Source organism: Tamandua tetradactyla, chromosome 25 (assembly GCF_023851605.1).
Source record: "Tamandua tetradactyla isolate mTamTet1 chromosome 25, mTamTet1.pri, whole genome shotgun sequence".
Taxonomy (NCBI): Eukaryota; Metazoa; Chordata; class Mammalia; order Pilosa; family Myrmecophagidae; genus Tamandua; species Tamandua tetradactyla.
The window spans coordinates 29740271-29762689 of record NC_135351.1 but is presented as its reverse complement, the minus strand read 5'-3'; the positions used below and the strand labels follow the sequence as shown (position 1 = coordinate 29762689).

General features: G+C 41.2%; 1 protein-coding gene across 1 annotated transcript; it reads right to left on the bottom strand.

Moving 5' to 3' along the window:
- Nucleotides 1-19271: 19271 nt before the first annotated feature.
- Nucleotides 19272-21604, bottom strand: ABT1 (activator of basal transcription 1). The gene is made up of 3 exons (XM_077143871.1): nt 21236-21604; nt 20512-20720; nt 19272-20367 (listed from the first exon to the last, which is right to left on the bottom strand). Exons 1-3 carry the CDS (start codon nt 21462-21464, stop codon nt 19987-19989), a joined length of 819 nt encoding a protein of 272 aa, XP_076999986.1. The 5' UTR covers nt 21465-21604; the 3' UTR covers nt 19272-19986.
- Between the last annotated feature and the right edge of the window lie 815 nt (nt 21605-22419).

Below are 22419 nucleotides of genomic sequence, written 5' to 3'. Positions count from 1 at the left end.
AGATCAGAGGGGAAAAGAGAAATAAGTTTCTCTACTGGAGGGGTACAGTAAGGACAATGTTATCTCAGCGCAAAGAAGTGATTGAGAGAATGGCAAAAGTGAAATATCTCTACCCCAACCAGTCTTATCTGGTCAAAAGAGAGTTAGCAAGCCCTCGACATCAGACAATTCCAAATAGAATAAGAGAAGAAATATTACACTATACCTGTCTTCTTTACCTGCATTATGGCTGGGATTCTTCTGAAAATGCTAGAATGGAGATTAATTAAGACAAACAGAGCCAATTTAGCCATAAAAATCATTCTAATACTGTTCTTTCTTGCCAGTAACTTTAGGATCACTCTGCAGCAGGCAGTGAAAGCTATTGTATGCTATGGCAGGTTACAGTTTTTCATGACCTGTGAGTCCTATGATAGGTTTTTTTCTGTCTTGAATCTTTTCTACCTACATTGATAACAGTGGTTTATAAAGAATCTGTATAGTTTGAATGCCTTGCTGACATTAATTTACTTTAGTTCTACTTTGTGTATATAGAAGAATTTATTAAAATTCAGATGCATTTGAAAAAAAGAAAGAATCAAGGCTCCCTGGATACAATTCAACAGTTTCAGGTACTTCCCTCTAGCCATTCCAATGTATCATAAACTAAAAAGAGATATCTATATAATGCATGTGCTGGTTTAAAATGATGTATGTACCCTAGAAAAACCATGTTTTAATTCTAATCCCATTTTGTAAAGGCATCCATTTCTTCTAATCCCTACTCCGTATTGTATGTCTTGTATAACTAGATAATCTCCCTGGAGATGTGATTTAATCAAGAGTGGCTATTAGTCTGGATTAGGTAGAGGTGTGTCTCCACCCATTTGGGTGAGTCTTGATTAGTTTCTGAAGTCCTATAAAAGAGGAAACATTTTGGAGAATGAGCGATTCAGAGAGAGCAGAGCAGAATGACATAGCCATGAGAAACAGAGACCACCAGCCAGCGACCTTTGAAAATAAAGAAGGAAAACACCTCCCGGGGAGCTTCATGAATGGAGACCAGGATAGAAAGCTAGCAGATGATGCTGTTTTCACCACATGCCTTTCCAGATGAGAGAAAAACCCTAACCCTGTTCACCATGTGCCTTCTCACTTGAGAGAGAAACCCTGAACTTCATCGGCCTTCTTGAACCAAGGTATCTTTCCCTAGATGCCTTTGATTGGACATTTCTATAGACTTGTTTTAATAAATAAAATTTATTAAATTTATTAAAATAAAGTTAATTTATTTTAATTTAATTTTCCCAGCCTTAGAACTGTAAACTAGTAACTTATTAAATTCCCATTTTAAAAAGCCGTTTCGTTTCTGGTATACTATATTCCAGCAGCTAGCAAACTAAAACACTACCCAAAATATAAATTTTGCACCAAATAGACATCTCTTTCTTTGGTCTCACAAAGAACCTGAAGTTTTACAATATGGGTGATATCATCCTTTACCCAGTATTCTAATTTACCTTAGTCCGATACAGATCAGTTTCATTCATATCTCTAGGCAAAGTCTAATCACTTTTTCAACTTTTTGTTTAACAATTGCTGTATGCAGTAATGCTGACTTTCATAACTTCAGCACTCTCACGCGCCACTATCTTAACCCACTGCAGTACAATTGACTGTTTCCTGTCCATCCTCCTAGACTGTAGACTATATTCTTTTTGAGGACAAGGACTTTATCATATTTATTGTTGTATTCTGCCACTACCCCAAGACAATAGGTTCTCAAGAATTACAGGGAGGATGGATGAATGGATGGACAGAAGGAAGGAAGGAGGAAAGAAGAAAGGAAGGGCAGATGGACAGGCATTAAAATTTGGGGACTAATTGATGAGACTAGACAGAAAGAAATATCACAAGGAAGTAGTAGAGGCAAGAGACACAGGAAAGAAGGGAGAGGAGGCTTTTTCAACCACTGCACACTCTCCTCTACCCATCCCTATCCCTTTAAGGAAAGGTGTAGACCCAATTAAGAATCCTTGCCAGACAAGCAAACTCACTGCCCTCCCCCTCTCTATGTGGGACATGACTCCCGGGGTGTGGACCTTCCTGGCAACATGGGACAGAAATCCTAGAATGGGCTTGGACTCAGCATCAAGGGATTGAGAAAACCTTCTCGACCAAAAGGGGGAAGAGAGAAATGAGACAAAATAAAGTGTCATGGCTGAGAGATTCCAAACAGAATCAAGAGGTTATCCTGGAAGTTATGCTTATGCATTAAATAGATATCACCTTGTTAGTTAAGATGTAATGGAGAGGCTGGAGGGAACTGTCTGAAAATGCTGTGTTCCAGTAGCCATGTTTCTTGAAGATGACTGTATAATGATATAGTTTAGCAACATTAAACATGTGTCATTGTGAAAACCCTGCGTCTGATGCTCCTTTTATTTACCTTATTGACAGATGAGTAAAATATATGGAATAAAAATAAATAATAGGGGAACAAATGTTAAAATAAATTTAGTAGATTGAAATGCTAGGGATCAATGAAAGGGAGGGGTAAGGGGTATGGTATGTATGAATTTTTTTCTGTTTTCCTTTTATTTCTTTTTCTGAGTTGATGCAAATATTCTAAGAAATGATCATGATGAATATACAACTATGTGGTGACATTGAATTACTTATTATGCATGTAGAATGGAATGATCATATGTTGAGAATGTTTGTTTTTATTTCTTGTTACATTTAAAATATATATATATAGAATCCCTGCCAGACACAAAGACAGAGGCATTGACCGATGGAATCGAGTTGAGAGTGCAGAAATAGACCACCAAATCTTTGGTCTATTGATTTTTGACAAGGCCCCAAATCCTCTGAAGTGGGACAAAATAGTCTTTTCGATAGTTGGGCATGGAAGAACTGGATGTCAATAATCAAGAGAGTGGAAGAGGACCCCTGTCTTACACCCTACACAAGGATTGGCTCAAAGTGGATCAAACACCTAAATATAAGAACTAGCACCACAGAGCTTCTAGAATAAAATGTAGGAAAACATCTTCAAGACCTAGTGATGGGGGAAGGCTTTCTAGACTTTACACCCAAAGCACAAGCATCAAAAGAAAAGATAGATAGATTGGAACTCCTCAAAATCAAATGCTTCTGCAACTCAGAAGACTTTGTCAGAAAGGTGAAGAGGCAGCCAACTCAATGGGAGAAAATATTTGGAAATCATACATCAAACAAAGGTCTGATTTCCTGTATATACAAAGAGATCATACAACACAACAACCCAATTATAAAATGGGCTAAAGATATGAATAGGCACTTTTCTGAAGGGCAAATACAGATGGCTTAAAAGCACATGAAGAGACGCTCATTTTCACTAGCGATGAGGGAAATGCAGATCAAGACTACAATGAGATACCATCTCACACCTATAACAATGACTGCTATTAAACAATCAGGAAACTATAAATGTTGGAGAGAATGTGGAGAGACTGGGATACTTATGCACTGCTGGTGGGAATGTATAATGGTGCAGCCACGATAGAAGACAGTTTGGCGTTTCCTTAGGAAACTAAATATCGAGTTGCCCTATGGCCCAGCAATAGCACTACTTGGATATACCCAGAAGAGCTGAAAGCAGCGACACAAACAGACATTTGCACATCGATGGTCGTAACAGCATTATTCACATCGCCAAAAGATGGAGACAAATCAAATGCATGTCAGCAGACAAGTGGATTAACAAAATGTGGTATATACATACGATGGAATATTGCGCAGCAGTAAGACAAAATGATGTCCTGAAGCATGTGACAAGATGGATGAGCCTTGAGGACATAATGATGAGGGAATTTGGCCAGACAGAAAAGAATAGACACTGTATGATTCCACTTTTATGTCCAACATAAAGGTATAATCAGAAGCTTATAATACAGGATATTAGGGGACTTAGAGATGCATTAAAGCTAGAGATGGGTGAACCGTTAGCTAATGAGGTTGAATTCTAATGTAATGGAATAGATAGGAGTGAAGGTGATTCTCTAGTGGGTCTAGAAGTAATATTACCATATCGAAGATGAACAAGATTGAAAGGGGTTGTATAGACCTACGTGTCCCACAGATTCACAGTACAAATATGAATGAGTTCTTATAAGAATTACTTCAAAGTTATGATTCTTGTATAAAGATGTTTAAGTCCAGGGTACAGGGGGAAAACTGCTATCACATGCTATGAGCTATGTTCAGAAGGAAACCACCAGCACTACCACAGCAACAGCAGAGGTAAACAGTGGGGTGAGGGACAAGAGTTAAGAGGAGGTTTAGATTTCCTACTTGGTGAGGGTGTGTTTATTGGTTTTCTTTCTTTTTGGAACAATGAAATTATTTAAAATTGAGAATGTTGATGGGCTGTGGACTTTGGGCCTTCTACATGATGCCTGATAAATGCAGGTAGCTGAAGGATGCACTGACAGAGAAGTAGATTGGCAAATGATGGTGCATACTTATGAATGAAGGTTGTGCTGCTATAAAAAGGAAGAATGTTGTGAGGTATGCAATGATGTGAATGAACATGTGGGACATTTAGTGAGACAAAATAAGCCAGAAACAAAAAAACAACAATGATATGGTCATCTTTAGAAAATGCCTGTAAGAAAACATGGGCCTAGATTGTAAGCTTTTAGAGCAGACACATTAAGTCCAGAGTGGTGATTATTATTTCTGGATTTTGAGAGGCTGTTTTATATATGTAACCTGATATTTAGAGATAAGAACAAAGCCAAACAGGTTGGGGTTAAACTAATTCTGAATACAAGGATAAAGAAGACAGTGTCTATATTTTAGAACTATACATATTCTTTGAGACCAATGGAAGAAAGGTTTATTTGATCTGGAACTGAACTTTTCTGTAATGCAGAATGTAATTCAACTTATCTGTATAGCTCATTTGAACAACTGAAATATAGGAGGCACAGAATAAGAAAGAGGTCCTTTAATCCGGTATAGATTATTGTAATGCCTGGAAATATTCTAGAGTATATTAAGCAGATAATCAAAAAGGATTGGCAAAGTTCCCTGAGGGTGGGGAGAAAGAATATGGAACTATTAAACCTTTCCATCAGGGAATCCCCTGACACTGTGTCAAACTTTAGGGATATCCAAATCAATAGGCCATGCCCTCAATCATGAGGCTTACTCTTGTGAAGCTTATGTAAGGAGTGAGGAAGTTTAGACTACCTATAGGCATGCCCAAGAGTTACTTCTGGAGGACCTCTGTTGTTGCTCAGATGTGGCCTCAGTCTCTCTAAGCCCAACTCTGCAAGTGAAATCATTGCCCTCCCCGCAACGTAAGACATGACATCCAGAGGTGAAAGTTTCCCTGGCGATGTGGGAGATGACTCCCAGGGAAGAATCCAGATCTGACATCATGGGATGAACAATTCCATCCTGACCAAAATGGGGGAAAGAAGTGTAATTAATAAAGTATTAGTGGAAGAGAGAGTTCAAATAGAGGCAAGAGGCTACTCTGGATGTGGCTCTTACACAAGCTTCAGTTAGACCTTACTAACCTATCATCACCTGCCAACCCCCAACCAGGACCATTCCAGCCAATCCTAAAGAACACCCAGGGCAATATATAAGATTCCACAAGGATTCATGGCACTAGAGTAACTTTCCAGAAGCCTACAACCTCCATATGGGTCCCCGGTCCAGATAAGTCCTGAAACCTAGCCCAGCTTCTACAGAACATCAGATAGTTCCACCTCCCTACCCTATATTAGTGGTAGACCCTTTCAATATCAAAACATTTAGAGTCGCCATAGCCCAAACACACCTAAAGAGAGGTATGGAAAGATCAAAGGTGGTGGTGGAATTATAGAAGATAGGACTTAACAAATGAACATAAATGCTGAATCATTAAATTGGTATCTCTTTTAGTCTTCAGTATTTTAGAGCAGCTAGAAGTAAAAACCTAAAATTGTGAAATTGTAACCCATGTGGAAGTCTGAAATATGTTCAACAACTAATTGTGGTGTTGTGCTTTGAAATTTATTGTATATATGTTATTTTTCACAGAAAAAGAAGGAAAAAAAGTTGACTGTGATGATAAAAAAGTATTTAAGCCCACTAGCCTTCTATATTCTAGAGTAGCTAGAAGGAAAACTATGAGAGGATTTATGGTAACCCATGACAAACTCTGGGATCTGTCCACTTGTTGAAGAGTGCTTTGAAAACTATTGCTTTTAATTTCTTTGCTTTGTATATATGTTATACTGTAAGAATTTGAGAATCCGAGAGTTTTGCCACGCAAAGGAGGACTCCAAGAGACGTTCTCTCATGCAACATGCAAGGGGTTTATTTTCCACACATGTGTGGGGCTCCCTGAACACGCAGGAACAGAGAGCCCCGAACTTAAGTCTGCAAAAGCTTTTTAAAGGGCAAGATGAGGGGGGTGGGGGTTGAGCATGGGTCACAGGTGCTGTTTTGCAAAAAAGCAGATAAGAACAGTTTTACAATAAGCATTTCTTAACAGTTTTACAACAAGTAACCTTGGCGCCAGGATTGTTTATCTTCAGCCTGATGGGGCCCATAATTCTTTTCTTTATAATTCTTAACTCACACTAAATGCATAGCCGTGACACAAATGCTTTTGCTGGATATTTCAGAAGCTAAAATATATGTAAATAGCTAAATTAAGCAGGAAAAATTAGCTACTGTTAAGCTTTATAAAATTCCCTTTTACAATACTATACAATAAAAAAAAGTTAAAAAAAAATTTCCTGCTAACAATTTAAAGGAAAGGAAAATTGAGAACCACGTTCTTAAAGACAATAAAATACAAAGAATTTGAAGATCATGAAAGTCAATCAGGTGTGTTAATTTCATAAATTGGTGACATTATTATAACAAAAAAAATCTTTTTCTTTTACATATTTAATTTTAAAACATTTATACCAATCTAAAGTGTGCATTTTTAAACTTCCTGCAATGAAATTTCTTTCCAAATGAATTTAAAATATCATCTAACAAAAAATATAACTTTAGTATGCACATTTTTATTTATCAGCTAACTTTTAATAAACACATCAAAAATGTACAAATGAAAGATTTAAATTCAAAGAATTATGTTGCTTCCTATTGAAACGGAGCTCGAAGGATATTAAGGAATGATGAGAAAAAAAGAAAGGAAGAAAGACACAGACGGGCTCAGGGGGTCTGAAGCTTGAGTTTCCTTCAGACAGACTTCAGACAATTTTATTCTTAACCAGATCCTGGTTATATACCACAGGATGTCAATAGGCATGCATGCATTTCCTGAGGGAGCAAAGTTCTTATCTTTCAGTGTTCTTCATACTTAACATAACCATTTGGGGTAAACCTTCTCTTCCTCCCAGACTGCTCTACATAACAATCTCCACAGTATACTGCCGCCATCCTGAGGCCAGCTGCTCCCAACAAATTCTGCAGGTCTTGTTTTAACCCTTGGCTCCTACAGAATTATGACATTATAAGGAGCATTTTACCTTCCTGATGGAAGTATTTAACAGTTGATCAACATAAGAGAAATGAAATCCACTGTTATGCCTTTACATTTATTTAGTAAAAAGTTTATCATTAGTATTTATATGCAGCACAAAAGTATAAAATTATTTGCTCACATAGAAGTTCTATAAAAATATCCAGATTATGTCTTTACTGAGAGATAATACAAGATTTTAAATTCTTTTACTTTTTTCACTTTTATTTTAATCTCTTACTCTAAATTCAGGATTTGCTCTATGCTCCAATATGCATTTTATAGCACTTGCACATAAGTTATATGTTGCAATGTGCAGAGGTGTTCTCAAATGAAAATCCCTGCAGGTGGCATTCACATCTTTCGGTTTAGATGTCTTCAAAATCACTCTTATGAGCTCTGGCACATCAAAATAAGTAGCATAATGTAGAGCGAGTCTGCAAATTAACATCTGCTCCCAAATTAATTGAGTTGCAAATTTGACAGCAATACCATGAGATTAATGAATATAATATAGGATGGTCATGTCTGTCCAGTCATCTCTGTGGTTCATGTTGCAACCTCTCTAAAGATGAGATCTCTAAAGAATCTCATTTCCAATAATGCCAGTGTTTTGCTGGACCTGAGGAACCCACTGTCTTAAAATGGCAAATAATTCTGATACTGAAGTTTTGGGATCCAAGAGAATTTCTTGGCACCATTAGGATCAAAAAAAGAAAATTCAGTCAGAAGGCATGAGTGCTGCAGAAATGGAAAAGATAACAGGTGTATCCCAATCTGGAAATAAAAGTGGATGTCGCCCAATCAAAGAATTTCCTTCTAATGGAAGATCTGGAAGGCCCTCTGAGGTCATCTTCTAGAGAGCCACCTGCCTCAGCCGGGTCCTCCTGGGCGGCGGGCTGGGGACGCTGGGTTGTGGAGGAAAAGATGAGGGCAAGGACCCTCCACTTGGTCTCCAAGCGGCGCCCACTAGCTGTCCCCAGCTGCCGGCCATCGAGCCTCCTGCCGCGTCGCGCGTGCGAGTGAGGGTCCCACACGGGTTGGGCGTGGACGCTGGTTCATTCATTATTAACGAAATTTTTATTAAGCCCCATGTATTTCACTTTCTAAGCTGTTAGCAACTTGAAAGAAAGAAAAATTTCTTCTCCATGGTGGTATTCTCTCTATCTACAAAGATGGCAATGGGCACTCAGAATTCTGACGAATAAATGAACATTCCAGCTTGTCAAATTCTGACCCTGAATTTTCTGGCTCTCTTGGAGACATCACGACCTGAGGAAACAATCCACATGAAACAAACTCAAAAGCAATTAACTTAGGGCATTTAGAATTTTCTTTTTTATGTGTATTTGCTATTTTTCTTTTGGGAGTAATGAAAACATTCTAAAATTGTGGTGATGATTGCACAACTGTGTGATGAAACTGTGAGCCACTGATTGTATACTTTGGATGGACCATATGGTGTATGAATATATCTTTTTTTAAAAATTGCACTTAAAAAAACACAAAATGAACTTAGAAACCAGAAATGTCAAGTTTTAAGATTTGAGCATATTACACACAAGATGTGTTTGTGTGCCGGGTGTGAGAGGCATGTGGGTTGTGGGAAATGTTACGCCAAAGTGTCCATAATTTTTTACTGCATAATCATTTTTATTCTCTCAAATAACATGCATCTTTCAAATTAAGGTTGCAACATGGCGAAGCTGTTTTAAAGCCAGGGCTAAGGAGTGGATGAATCCATTGCACCTGAGGGATAGTTAGTTGATTGTTGATGACAGGAAAAAAATGAAGGAAAAAACAGCACAAACAAAACCCAGATATTATTTTTATTATAATCATGCTGTACAACCTCCTATAAGTTTAAGAGCCTGGATACTGATAGAAGTTTAAACTATATGGGATTTTGTGTGGACTTTTATCTTACTTGATTGTGGCAGCTCAGTTTTCAGTTCCTCTTGGTGGCTTGCACTATTCCTTTGCAGCCTCCAGAGCTGTTTGTGTGCCTGTTTGTAAACCCTCCCTTGTCTAAGCCTCAACATATACAAGTGCATCTAAGGGGCATCATTTGTGCTTCTCCTGGGCCTTGCCCACCATGGTGGTTGGGAGCTATGTACATCCCAGAAAAAGAAGTTCTCAAATTTAATCCATTCTGTGGGTGTGAACCCATTGTAAGTAGGAGCTGTTGAAGTGGTTACTCCAGATAAGGTGTGATCCAAATCAATCAGAATGGGTCTTAATCCTTTTACTGGAGTCCTTTATAAGAGGAATGAAATTCAGACAGGGAAAGAAAGCCAGAAGCTGAACATCAACAGATCCCAGAAGGGAAGGGTAAGACCAGGAGATGCAATCATGTTCCTCTCCAGGTGACAAGCTAAGAAGGACTAAGGATCCCCGGCAGCAAGTCCCAAAACGCCATAGTCTTTGGGAAGAAAGTATTGCTTTGATGATGCCTAGATTTGGACTTCTATCCTAGCCTCGAATAAAATGAGCCAAGGGCCACGGTGGCTCAGCGGGCAAGAATGCTTGCCTGCCATGCCAGAGGACCTGGGTTCGTTTCCCGGTGCCTGCCCATGTTAAAAAAAAAAAAAGAAAAGAAAAGAGCCAATATTCCCAGAACCATTGCATGGTATTTGCTTGAGCAGCCAAGGAAACTAAAATACCCACCTTTCCAATGGTTCATACCCAGCACTCATGCAGCACTGTTTTTAATTCTTAGGAGCACATACTCACAGACATCTCTGTTGTCATATTCCCAGATCACTTTCCAGGACTAATCTGGAAAACTTGGCGAAGACTGCCCCATCTCTGAAGACTGTGTCCACAGATCAGCTCCAGATTGAGTAACTACTAAATAACCAGAAACAGTACAGAACAGCTCCCGGAGCCATGTCAGTGACCAAACACACAGCGTACCCCAGTCTGGACCAGCTGGACCAGCTGCAAGCCTCCCCAAAACCGTGAGTTCACCAAGCCATGGTGCCTGGCACCCGGCATCCTTCCCCCACAGGCAGCTTCCCAGAGGGAAAGGAAAGAGACTCTAAACCTGGTCAAGCGTAGTTCGCTCATTGGGATCACGGAAAAAGAGGAAAGGGGGAGGAAACAGAGGTTTTAGTGGCTGTATTTCTATGGAGACTTGGCAGCCTCTGGATTCAGCTGCGGGACGTCTCAGGCTGCAACTGCCCCAGGAATAGGCAGAAACGAGCTGCTGTTTCAGGGCAGTCTCCCACCTGTGCATTCCCCAGGGGAGGGGTGAAGCCCAACTCAGGTGGAATCCCTCTCTCAAGGAATTCAGACCCCAGGGCTTGGTAATTTGAAGCAATTAAAACCAGCCTACAACCTCTCCTCCGTCTCCACCATACCCCCAGCAGGGAGAGTCTTCCAAAGTTAAAAGTGCCGCAACATCTTTTGCTGGTGCGATCCACAGGCAGACTCGCCACATACTGGACTGGATAAGAAAAACAGAGCCCAGAGACTTCACAGGAAAGTCTTTTAACCTGCTGGGTCTCACCCTCAGGGAAAACTGATGCAGGTGACCCCTTCCCCCGATAGGAGGCCAGTTTAGTCCAAGAAAACATGGCTGGAGTCTATAATACCTATGTAGACCCTCCTAAGGGTGGGGAGGGAAAAAGGCACCACACAAGCAGGACAAGAAACAAGAAAACAAGAACTGAAAAATTATCCTCTGTTAAACAAAACCTAAGCTAGAGGTCCAGAAAAAGCTGAACTGAAGGTCAAAGAACAGATAGACAACAAATTAATCTAGCAAGAAAACCCTAGGTAAGAGAAGTGAAAGCAATCTCCAGAATAAACTAATTAAGGTAATTAAATGCCTAGACGCCAGCAAAAAATAACAAATCACACCAGGAAAATTGAAGATATGGCCCAGTCAAAGGAACAAACCAGCAATTCAAATGAGATACAGGAGCTGAAACAATTAATTCAGAATATACGAACAGACTTGGAAAACCTCATCAAAAACCAAATCAATGAATTGAGGGAGGATATGAAGAAGGCATGGAATGAACAAAAAGAAGAAATGAAAAGTCTGAAAAAGCAAATCACGGAACTTATGGGGATGAATGGTACAGTAGAAGAGATGAAAAAAACAATGGAAACCTACAATGGTAGATTTCAAGAGACAGAGGTTAGGATTAGTGAATGGGAGGATGGAATATCTGAAATCCGACAAGATACAGAAACTATAGGGAAAAAAATGGAAAAATATGAGCAGGGACTCAGGGAACTGAATGATAATATGAAGCGCACAAATATACGTGTTGTGGGTGTCCCAGAAGGAGAAGAGAAGGGAAAAGGAGGAGAAAAACTAATGGAAGAAATTATCACTGAAAATTTCCCAACTCTTATGAAAGACCTAAAATTACAGATCCAAGAAGTGCAGCATACCCCAAAGAGATTAGACCCAAATAGACGTTCTCCAAGGCACTTACTAGTCAGAATGTCAGAGGTCAAAGAGAAAGAGAGGATCTTGAAAGCAGCAAGAGAAAAGCATTCCATCACATACAAGGGAAACCCAATAAGACTATGTGTAGATTTCTCAGCATAAACCATGGAGGCAAGAAGACAGTGGGATGATATATTTAAATTACTAAAAGAGAAAAACTGCCAACCAAGAATTCTATACCCAGCAAAACTGTCCTTCAAAAATGAGGGAAAAATTAAAATATTTTCAGACAAAAAATCACTGAGAGAATTTGTGACCAAGAGACCAGCTCTGCAAGAAATACTAAAGGGAGCACTAGAGACAGATACGAAAAGACAGAAGAGAGTGGTGTGGAGAAGAGTGTAGAAAGAAGGAAAATTAGATATGACATATAAAATACAAAAGGCAAAATGGTAGAGGAAAGTACTACCCAAACAGTAATAACACTAAATGTTAATGGATTGAACTCCCCAATCAAAAGACATAGACTGGCAGAATGGATTAAAAAACAGGATCCTTCTATATGCTGTCTACAGGAAACACATCTTAGACCCAAAGATAAACATAGGTTGAAAGTGAAAGGTTGGGAAAAGATATTTCATGCAAATAACAACCAGAAAAGAGCAGGAGTAGCTATACTAATATCCAACAAATTAGACTTCAAATGTAAAACAGTTAAAAGAGACAAAGAAGGGTACTATCTACCAATAAAAGGAACAATTCAACATGAAGACATAACAATCATAAATATTTATGCACCAACCCAGAATGCCCCAAAATACATGAGGAATACACTGCAAACACTGAAAAGGGAAATAGACACATCTACCATAATAGTTGGAGATTTAAATTCCCCACTCTCATCAATGGACAGAACATCTAGACAGAGGATCAATAAAGAAACAGAGAATTTGAATATTACAATAAATGAGCTAGACTTAACAGACATTTATAGGACATTACACCCCACAACAGCAGGATACACCTTTTTCTCAAGTGCTCATGAATCATTCTCAAAGATAGACCATATGCTGGGTCACAAAGCAAGTCTCAACAAATTTAAAAAGATTGAAATCATACAAAACACTTTCTCAGATCATAAGGGAATGAAGTTGGAAATCAATAATAGGCAGAGTGCCAGAAAATTCATAAATACTGTATGGTCTCACTGATATGAACTGACATTAGTGAATAAACTTGGAATATTTTGTTTGTAACAGAGACCATCAGGAGATAGAAATAGGATAAGATATTGGGTAATTGGAGCTGAAGGGATACAGACTGTGCAACAGGACTGGATAACTTGCAAATGGACAGCACAATACTACCTAACTGTAATATAATTATGTTAAAACACTGAATGAAGCTGCATGTGAGAATGATAGAGGGAGGAGGGCTGAGGACATAAATGAAATCAGAAAGAAATATAGATGTTAAAGATTGAGATGGTATAATCTAGGAATGTCTAGTGTATAATAATAGTGAAATGTACAAGGTTTTAAAATGTTTTTGCATGAGGAAGAACAAAGGAATGTCATTATTGCAGCGTACTGAAAATAGATGGTAATTAATATTTTAAAATGTCACCTTCTGTGTGAGACTAAAGCAAAAAATGTTTATTTGTTACAAAATTTATATTTTGACTAGTGCATTTCCTAATATAACTTACGTAGATAGTTTGATTGAACGCAATAAGTACTTGGAATCTCAGGTAGGACATGAGATTTTTGCTGGTTTGTCTAGAGTGATGCCCCGATGAATCCCAGAGTGATTCCATCAGTGAGTGGAAAAGTATCTGCAAAGCCCCCTTTGGGAATGGTGAGAACGGGGAGAAATTCAACTTCCCCAAGTTGAATTCTTGATGTTCTCACAAGCAGTGTGGACAACCAAAGCTATAGGCAGAGCCCCCAGTCTTGGGGTTTGTTCATATGAAATGTAACCCCGCAAAGGATAGGTCAAGTCTACTTAAAATTTAGGCCTAAGAGTCACCCCCAAGAGAGCCTCTTTTGTTGCTCAGATATGGCCCCACTCTCCAGCCAACACAACGAGCAGTCTCACCACCCTACCCCTCTCTACGTGGGACATGATTCCCAGGGGTGTGGACCTTCTTGGCAACGTGGGACAGAAATCTTGGAATGAACAGAGACTCGGCATCAAGGGATTGAGAAAAACCCTAGAATGAGCTGAGATTTAGCATCAAGGGATTGAGAAAACATTCTCCACCAAAAGGGGGAAGAGTGAAATGAGACAAAGTGTCGATGGCCGCGAGATTCCAAACAGAGTCGAGAGGTTATCCTGGAGGTTACCCTTATGCATCAAGTAGATGTCATCTTGTTATTCAAGATGTAATGGAGAGGCTGGAGGGAACTGCCTGAAAATGTAGAGCTGTGTTCCAGTAGCCATGTTTCTTGAGGATGATTAAATAATGATACAGCTGTCACAATGTGACTGTGTGATTGTGAAAACCTTGTGTCTGATGTTCCTTTTATCTACCTTGTCAACAAAGGAGAACATATGGAATAAAAATAAATGGGGGAACAAATGCTAAAATAAATTTAGTTTAAATGCTAATGATCAATGACAGCAAGGGGTAAGGGGTATGGTATGTATAACTTTTTTTTCTCTGTTCTCGTTTTATTTCTTTTTCTGTTATCTTTTTATTTCTTTTTCTAAGTCAATGCAAATGTTCTAAGAAATGAATATGCAACTAAGTGATGATATTGTGAATTACTGATTATGTATGTTGTTTTATTTTATTTTTTTAATTAATAAATACATTAAAAAAAAAAGTACAGTCTTGCCTTCTGCATGAAGCCGGATGAATGCAGGTGGCTAAAGGATGCACTGACGGAGAAGTAGATTGGTGAATGACGGTGTATACTTATGAATGAAGGTTGTGCTGCTACAAAAAGGAACAAAGTCGTGAGGTATGCAACGATGTGAATGAAGTGTGGGACAGTTGGTTGTAGGAAAATGGCTGGAGGTCAGAATGTTTCCATAATGCAGATAGAGGTGCGGACCTTGGAACAAGGTCCTGCCGGGGAGGAACACTGTCCTGGCGAGCACGATTGTTTGCATAAAACATTCTGAATTTTGTACAGCCTGCCTGAGATTAATGTTGATGTGGCAACTCAGATGAAAAACAACTCACTAACCACCTTGAAAAATACTTTCTGTTTTAAAGCTTCTCAATAAATATAATGAGGAACTCAGGGTCGAAGTTCGTGTCCTTTGAGACATGAGTCCTCTGCTTTCATCTTAAGACTCTTCTGTGTAAGTGTCTTTATTTTTCAGATTCGTGTTGCCTTCCTCGACTCCTCATGCTGAGCTGGTCTCAGCATTTGGTGAGACAAAATAAGCCAGAAACAAAAACACAACAATGTTATGGTCACCTTTAGAAAATGCTTATAAGAAAACAGGGGCCTAGATTGTAAGCTTTTAGAACAGACACATTAACTCCCGAGTGGTGATTAATATTTCTGGATTCTGAGAGGCTGTTTTATATATGTAACCTGATATTTAGAGATAAGAACGAAGCCAAACAGGTTGGGGTTAAAGTAACTGAGAACATAGGGACAAAGAAGACAGTGCCTATATTTTAGAACCACACATATTCTTTGAAACCAATGGAGAAAGGTTTATTTGATCTGGAACTGAACTTTTCTGTAATGCAGAATGTAATTCAACTTATCTGTATAGCTCATTTGAACAACTGAAACACAGGAGGCACAGAATAAGAAAGAGGTCCTTTAATCCTGTATAGATTATTGTAATGCTTGGAAACATCCTAGAGTATATTAAGCAGATAATCAAAAAGGATTGGCAAAGTCCCCTGAGGGAGGGGAGAAAGAATATGGGACTATTAAACCTTACCATCAGGGAATCCCCTGACACTGTGTCAGACTTTAGGGATATCCAAATCAATAGGCCATGCCCTCGATCATGAGGCTTACTCTTGTGAAGCTTATGTAAGGAGTGAGGAAGTTTAGACTACCTATAGGCATGCCTAAGAGTTACTTCTGGAGGACCTCTGTTGTTGCTCAGATGTGGCCTCAGTCTCTCTAAGCCCAACTCTGCAAGTGAAATCATTGCCCTCCCCGCAACGTAGGACATGACATCCAGAGGTGAAAGTTTCCCTGGCGATGTGGGAGATGACTCCCAGGGAAGAATCCAGATCTGACATCATGGGATGAACAATTCCATCCTGACCAAAAGGGGGAAAAGAAGTACAATTAATAAAGTATTAGTGGCAGAGAGAGTTCAAATAGAGTCAAGAGGTTACTCTGGAGGTGGCTCTTAGTCAAGCTTCAGTTAGACATTGCTACCAATCATAAGCTGCCAACCCCTAACCAGGACCATTCCAGCTGTGTTAGATTCAGTTGTCAACTTGGCCAGGTGAGCATACCTAATCTTGTTGCTGCGGACATAAGTCAATGGTATGTGAACCTCATCTGTTGCCAATCACATCTGCAGTCAGCTAGGAGGCGTGTCTGCTGCAATGAGTGACGTTTGACTTAATTGGCTGGCGCTTAAATGAGAGAACGCAAGGTAGCACAGCCTAAGCAGCTCGGTATTCCTCATCTCAGCACTTGCAGCTCAGCCCAGGCCTTTGGAGATGGAGAAAGAAGTCACCCTGGGGAAAGTTGTTGGAAACCCACGGGCCTGGAGAGAAGACCAGCAGAGACCATCCTGTGCCTTCCACGTAAGAAAGAACCTCAGTGGAAAGTTAGTTGCCTTTCCTCTGAAGAACCAACAAAATAAATCCCCTTTTATTAAAAGCCAATCCATCGCTGGTGTGTTGCATTCCGGCAGCTAGCAAACTAGAACACCAGCCAATCCTAAAGAACACCTAGGGCAATATATAAGATTCCACAAGGATTCATGGCACTAGAGTAACTTTCCAGAAACCTACAACCTCCATATGGGTCCCTGGTCCAGATAAGTCCTGAAACCTAGCCCAGCTTCTATAGAACATCAGATAGTTCCATCTCCCTACTCCACATTAGTGGTAGGCCCTTTCAATATCAAAAATTTAGAGTTGCCATAGCCCAAACACACCTAAAGACAAGTATGGAAAGATCAAAGGTGATGGTGAAGTTATACATAGAAGACAGGGTTTAATAAATGAATATGAATGCTGAGTCATTAAATTGATATCTCTTTTAATCTCCAGTATTTTAGAGCAGCTAAAGTAAAAACCTAAAATTGTGGAATTATAACCCATGTCAAAGTCTGAAATATGTTCAACAACTAATTGTGGTTACTTCTGGAGGACCTCTGTTGTTGCTCAGATGTGGCCTCAGTCTCTCTAAGCCCAACTCTGCAAGTGAAATCATTGCCCTCCCCGCAACGTAGGACATGACATCCAGAGGTGAAAGTTTCCCTGGCGATGTGGGAGATGACTCCCAGGGAAGAATCCAGATGCTTTAAAATTTATAGTTTTTGTGTGTGTTATTTTTTACAAAAAAAGAAGGGAAAAAAAAGTTGATTATGATGATAAAAAAAATATTTAAGCCCGCTAGCCTCCTATATTCTGGAGCAGCTAGAAGGAAAAATATGAAAGGATCGTATGGTAGCCCATAACAAACTCTGGGATCTCTCCAGTAATCACTTGTTGAAGAGTGCTTAGAAAGCTATTGCTTTTTTATTTCTTTGCTTTGTATACATGTTATACTATACAATAAAAAAAGTTAAAAAAAAAAAAAGAGTACAGTTTCAGAAATGAGATTGGAATGACCATTAACCTCTAATTGGAGATGAGTAGGTAGGGGTATAGGAGTGTGGAGCTTGCAAGAGTCTGAACTGAAGGTAAAATGTTCTAAGTTATCTGCATTTTGATGGTATTAAGTCCATCAGACTAGAGATTCCTAAACAATAGAGTGTCGACAGGAGAAAAGGTCCAAGGACTATGCCTTGGAATAACCAATGTTAAGAGGTCTTGAAGCAGAGGAGGAACAAGTACTGAGAAGCAGCTACCTGTGAGGAAAAAGAGTGTGTTGCTCCGAAAGCCAGAAGATATTGTACCAAATAGTAAGTGTCCCAAATGCTGATGATGAGTCATGTAAGAGCAGCTTGAATATTGACAACACAGAGATTACAGGGGACTTTAAAGACTGATTGAAGAGCTGGGACAAGACAGAATGCAAGGGCAGAAACCAGAGCAAGAAACAATGATTCTTTCAAAGTTTTATGCTGATATAGGGAAAGAAAAACTGGGACAGTAACTGCAGGGCTTTGAGGAGTTAAGAGTCTATTTTAAGATGGTGAAAATAATAGCACATTTCTTTGTAGGTATGAAAGCAGGAAGATAAAAAGAAATGTTGACGTAGGAGTGAGAAAAAGGAAAAAAAACTGAAGTAAGGGTGGTAACTAGGGCTGAATGAGAAAAAGAAAAGTACTTTTAAAAAGAATGTATTGGCAGGCCGCGGTGGCTCAGCGGGCAAAGTGCTTGCCTGCTATGCCGGAGGACCTCGGTTCGATTCCCGGCCCCAGCCCATGTAACGAAAACGGAGAAACAAAAAAAATACAATAAAACAAGAAAATGTTTAAAAAGATGTTTCCCTTTCTTCCTCTCTTCCTTCCTTCTATCCTTCCTTCCTTCTCTCTGTCTTTCCTTTAAAAAAAAAAAAGAATGTATTTAGGTAGTCATTTTATCTAACTTGCATTCAGTCAAAGAGTTGTCCATTCATGTAGCCATTGGATTCTACTCTGCCTTCTTGGACAAGACCTGTGTTTCTTTGGCAGCCCCTATTTGGAAAGTTGGAAGAGACCTTGGACCCATTCAGCACTGCCAACTGGGCAAGGGAGGGGTGATGGCCACTCTTTAGAAATCCTCAATGTCTTATTTTCTGCTATCAAACCAGTGCAACAATCCTTCCCTCCACCATCTCTCATTTGGACTTTTTTATGATCTCTCAAACATCCTGCACCTCTACCATGCTTCTCTCAAACCCCAGCCCACTACCCTCTCTTCATACTGCCCCCAGAATGACCTTTCTAAAACACAAATCGAATTATGTGACCAGTGCAGAAAAACTTTTAATGCCTTTCCATTGCTCTTGGGATGATGGTCAAGATTCTCAATATGAAGGCATTTTTAAAAACCCAATGTCTAACTCAGCCCAATGTAGTGTGGTCAATTTTGGTAACATTTAGGATATGGTACTTCAAGGACCACTTATACTCAGTGGAAAGTGACTCTATGCTGGCACAGTCCCCTTTCTTGAGAGCCTCATTTAACCGACAAACATAAAATCAAACTGAGACTGTCAGAGACCCTTTATCTTAGTTTGCTAAGACTGCTGTAACAAAATACCACAAACGGAGTGGCTTAAAAAATAGCAATTTATTGGCTCACAGTTTGGAGGCTAGAAGTCCAAAATCAGGTCAAACCTTCTCTGAAGGCTGTAGCATTTTGATATAAATTTGAAAGGAGACAAGCTCTGAGGCAGGAAAGTGAAGTGAAGGTGAGTGAATGGGACACAACGAGATGCAGTCAGCATTTGCCTGACAACACCCCAACCCCCACCCCACAGACATAAACTAGAAAAAATGAAAATATATCCATTTGTTTCTTTTCTATAAATACGTTCAGAAAGAGGCCAAGTTGGTCCCCCCCAGTATCCCCTGCCCCTGTTCACTTTTTATAAATAACAAGGATGGTACTGAGGCTCTCACCAGTGGTTAGTAATTAGGACAAGATTGGGGTAGCCATTATCACTCTACTTGGAGGTAAAGACCCCTCACTGGGCCCAAGAAATGGAGTTTTTAGGGGGCCCCACTGGACAGGAGGGCAGGCAGTCAGGAGTCAAAAAGGACAAAACAGGCATCTGCAGCAGTTATAATCACACTAGTATGAATAAGGTGCCTCAGTTTGGCATGTAAAGGACGTGGGGAGGCCCACACAACTTTCGTTTGGTCCTTCACAAGAGACTCCTAGCCTGAGAAACGGTAAACTGTTTGCTTGGGTAATCATTATTACCCTCCTGTGAAGTAGGAAAGAAAATGCAGGGTGAGAGGGTGGAAGAGCCTTCCCTGATCCTCAGGTGTCCCTGGACACAGCAGGTCCCTCCATGTTCTTTGACGGTGTTGGGGCTCCAAAGATCCTGGCAAGAAGTCCTCGGTTGGAGCGGGCCTGGTCCTGGGCAGTAGCCAGGCGGGCGCGTTCACGCCCTCCTGGTCGCGCTGCACGTCGGTCCCTCAGCTCCTCCTCAGTGGGGCGCTGGGCAAAGGCCCAAGAGCCTTTGGGACGAGCAGGGTCACCTTCAGCAGCGAGGAAGCGTTGTCCCCGCTCCACACTCCGAAGGTAAAAGTCAGTCTCACGCTTAGCCTGAGCAACCTCAGCTCTCAGGCGCTGTCGGCGCACCTGGCGCTCAAAGGCCAACTGCTCGCTGAGGTGGGACCAGGTGAATCGGTGCAGGTACTGCGAGCAAGGAAAAAAAGAGATGAAAATATGACAAATCTGAACTGAAGAGAAGATGGGAGCGGGGTCAAAAAGAGGCCAGAGGGTGGCAGGGCCAAGGAAGAAGAAGGATGAAAGGTACTGTGCGGCGACCTTTCGGCTCACCTTAAGGTTCCACAGATCATAGCGGAAGGGGCTGCGCCTGCGGGCACCCATGGATGTGTTGTGTAGACTGGCCGCCACGCGCTTCGCCACACGCTTGTCCCGGAACTCCACCCAGCCCTCAGTGTAGTCCTTGCTGTACTTGGACCCCTTCTTTCCTCCCGTCGCCCCAGCAGCTGCCGCCGCCTTCTTCTTGCGCCGCACGAACCCGTCTGTGCACCAAAAGTACAAAGCCGCTGTCAAGGAGGCCTACGTAGCACAGGAGACCGCATCGCTCATTCGCCCGCCTGTTTTCCAAACCTGCCGACCAGGTTTTGGTCCGACAGGGGCGAAAGGCGCACCCTTTCCTCATTTGTAACTCAATTCTTTTCTCAAATGTCAGTTCCTTAACAGGACTACCCTGAACACACTTGGAATGTGTCGGGGGTGGGGGTGGCTGATCATATACTGTTTCTTGGTCTAGGACTGGATGACAAAGGAGTGTGTTTACTTTTGTGCAATAGCCACTAAGGTTTTACTCATTTAACAAACCGGTCAACCGGGGCCGGGGAAAAGAGGCAGGCGGAGCCAAGATTAGAGAACTAAGGCACCGCGAGGCACCGCACTCTCCAGTGTTCCAAGAGACATGCGTACTACCAAATAACCAGCCAGCACCTCGCTTTTCCGCACCGAACATCCAAAACTACATGAAGCGCACGCGAGACCCCTCCCCTCACCAAGCACTTACCCTCAGGCTGGAAAAAAACGCGCCCGACCTCGCCATAGGCACTGAGAAGGTTGCGTACGTGCAGGGGCCGGAAGCGCGGCGGGATGTGGCCCAAGTACACAATACCCGGCACCACCCGCTTCTTTCCGACGCAAGCCTCCTCTCCCGAATCATCTTTCTCTTCCTCCGGCTCCGGTTCCTGGTCTTCCTCTTGCTTCGCTGCTTCCTTCCCCGATTCTTCGGCTTCCATGCCGGCTGGGACGTGAAGCACAACTGCCGTAAAGCGCGGCGCTGTCTGACATTACCTTGTGCAACGGTCGGCAGTATGGGGGCGGAGCCGAGGCAGGTGATGACGTGAGCGGGTCCACTGGAGGACCTGAGAGGATGGAATTGGGGCCCCGCTCAAGCAACGTAATGGAGAGGAACCGGGGGCGGGATCAAAGATTCGGCTTAGCCAATCAGACTTTAGGCCTGAGTTGGAGAGGCGGAACCTGAAGGAAAGGCAGCTCTCCAAGTCAGTGCCTGTAGAACGCCTTGGCTAGATGCGAAAAAAGCTAATGAGGCGGATCCCAGCGAATTTGGGGGAACAATGCGGCGGGGGATAGAGGGGAGGAGTCTGTGTGTTTTAGCGACCAAAATATTTTACCAAGGGGCACAGGTTCCCCTGGGGCTGAAAGATGACATTTACTGTTCTAGTTTGCTAGCTGCTGGAATGCAATATACCAGAAACGGAAAGGCTTTTAAAAACGGGAATTTAATGAGTTGCTAGTTTACAGTTCTAAGGCCGAGAAAATGTCCCAATTAAAACAAGTCTAAAGAAATGTCCAATCAAAGGCATCTAGGGAAAGATACCTTGGTTCAAGAAGGCCGATGAAGTTCAGGGTTTCTCTCTCAAGTGAGAAGGCACATGGAGAACACAGGTCATCTGCTAGCTTTCCCTCCTGGCTTCTTATTTCATGAAGCTCCCCGGTGTCTTCCTTCTTCTCCAAAGGTCGCTGGCTGGTCGACTCTCTGCTTTGTAGTGTTGCTCTCTCTGAGTCTCTCTGAATCTCATTCTCCAAAATGTTTCCTCTTTTATAGGACTTCAGAAACTAATCAAGACCCACTCAAATGGGTGGAGACATGTCATCCCCTAATCAGTTTAACAACCATTCTTAACTAAATCACATCAACCAGGGAGATGATCTTATTACAGTTTCAAATAT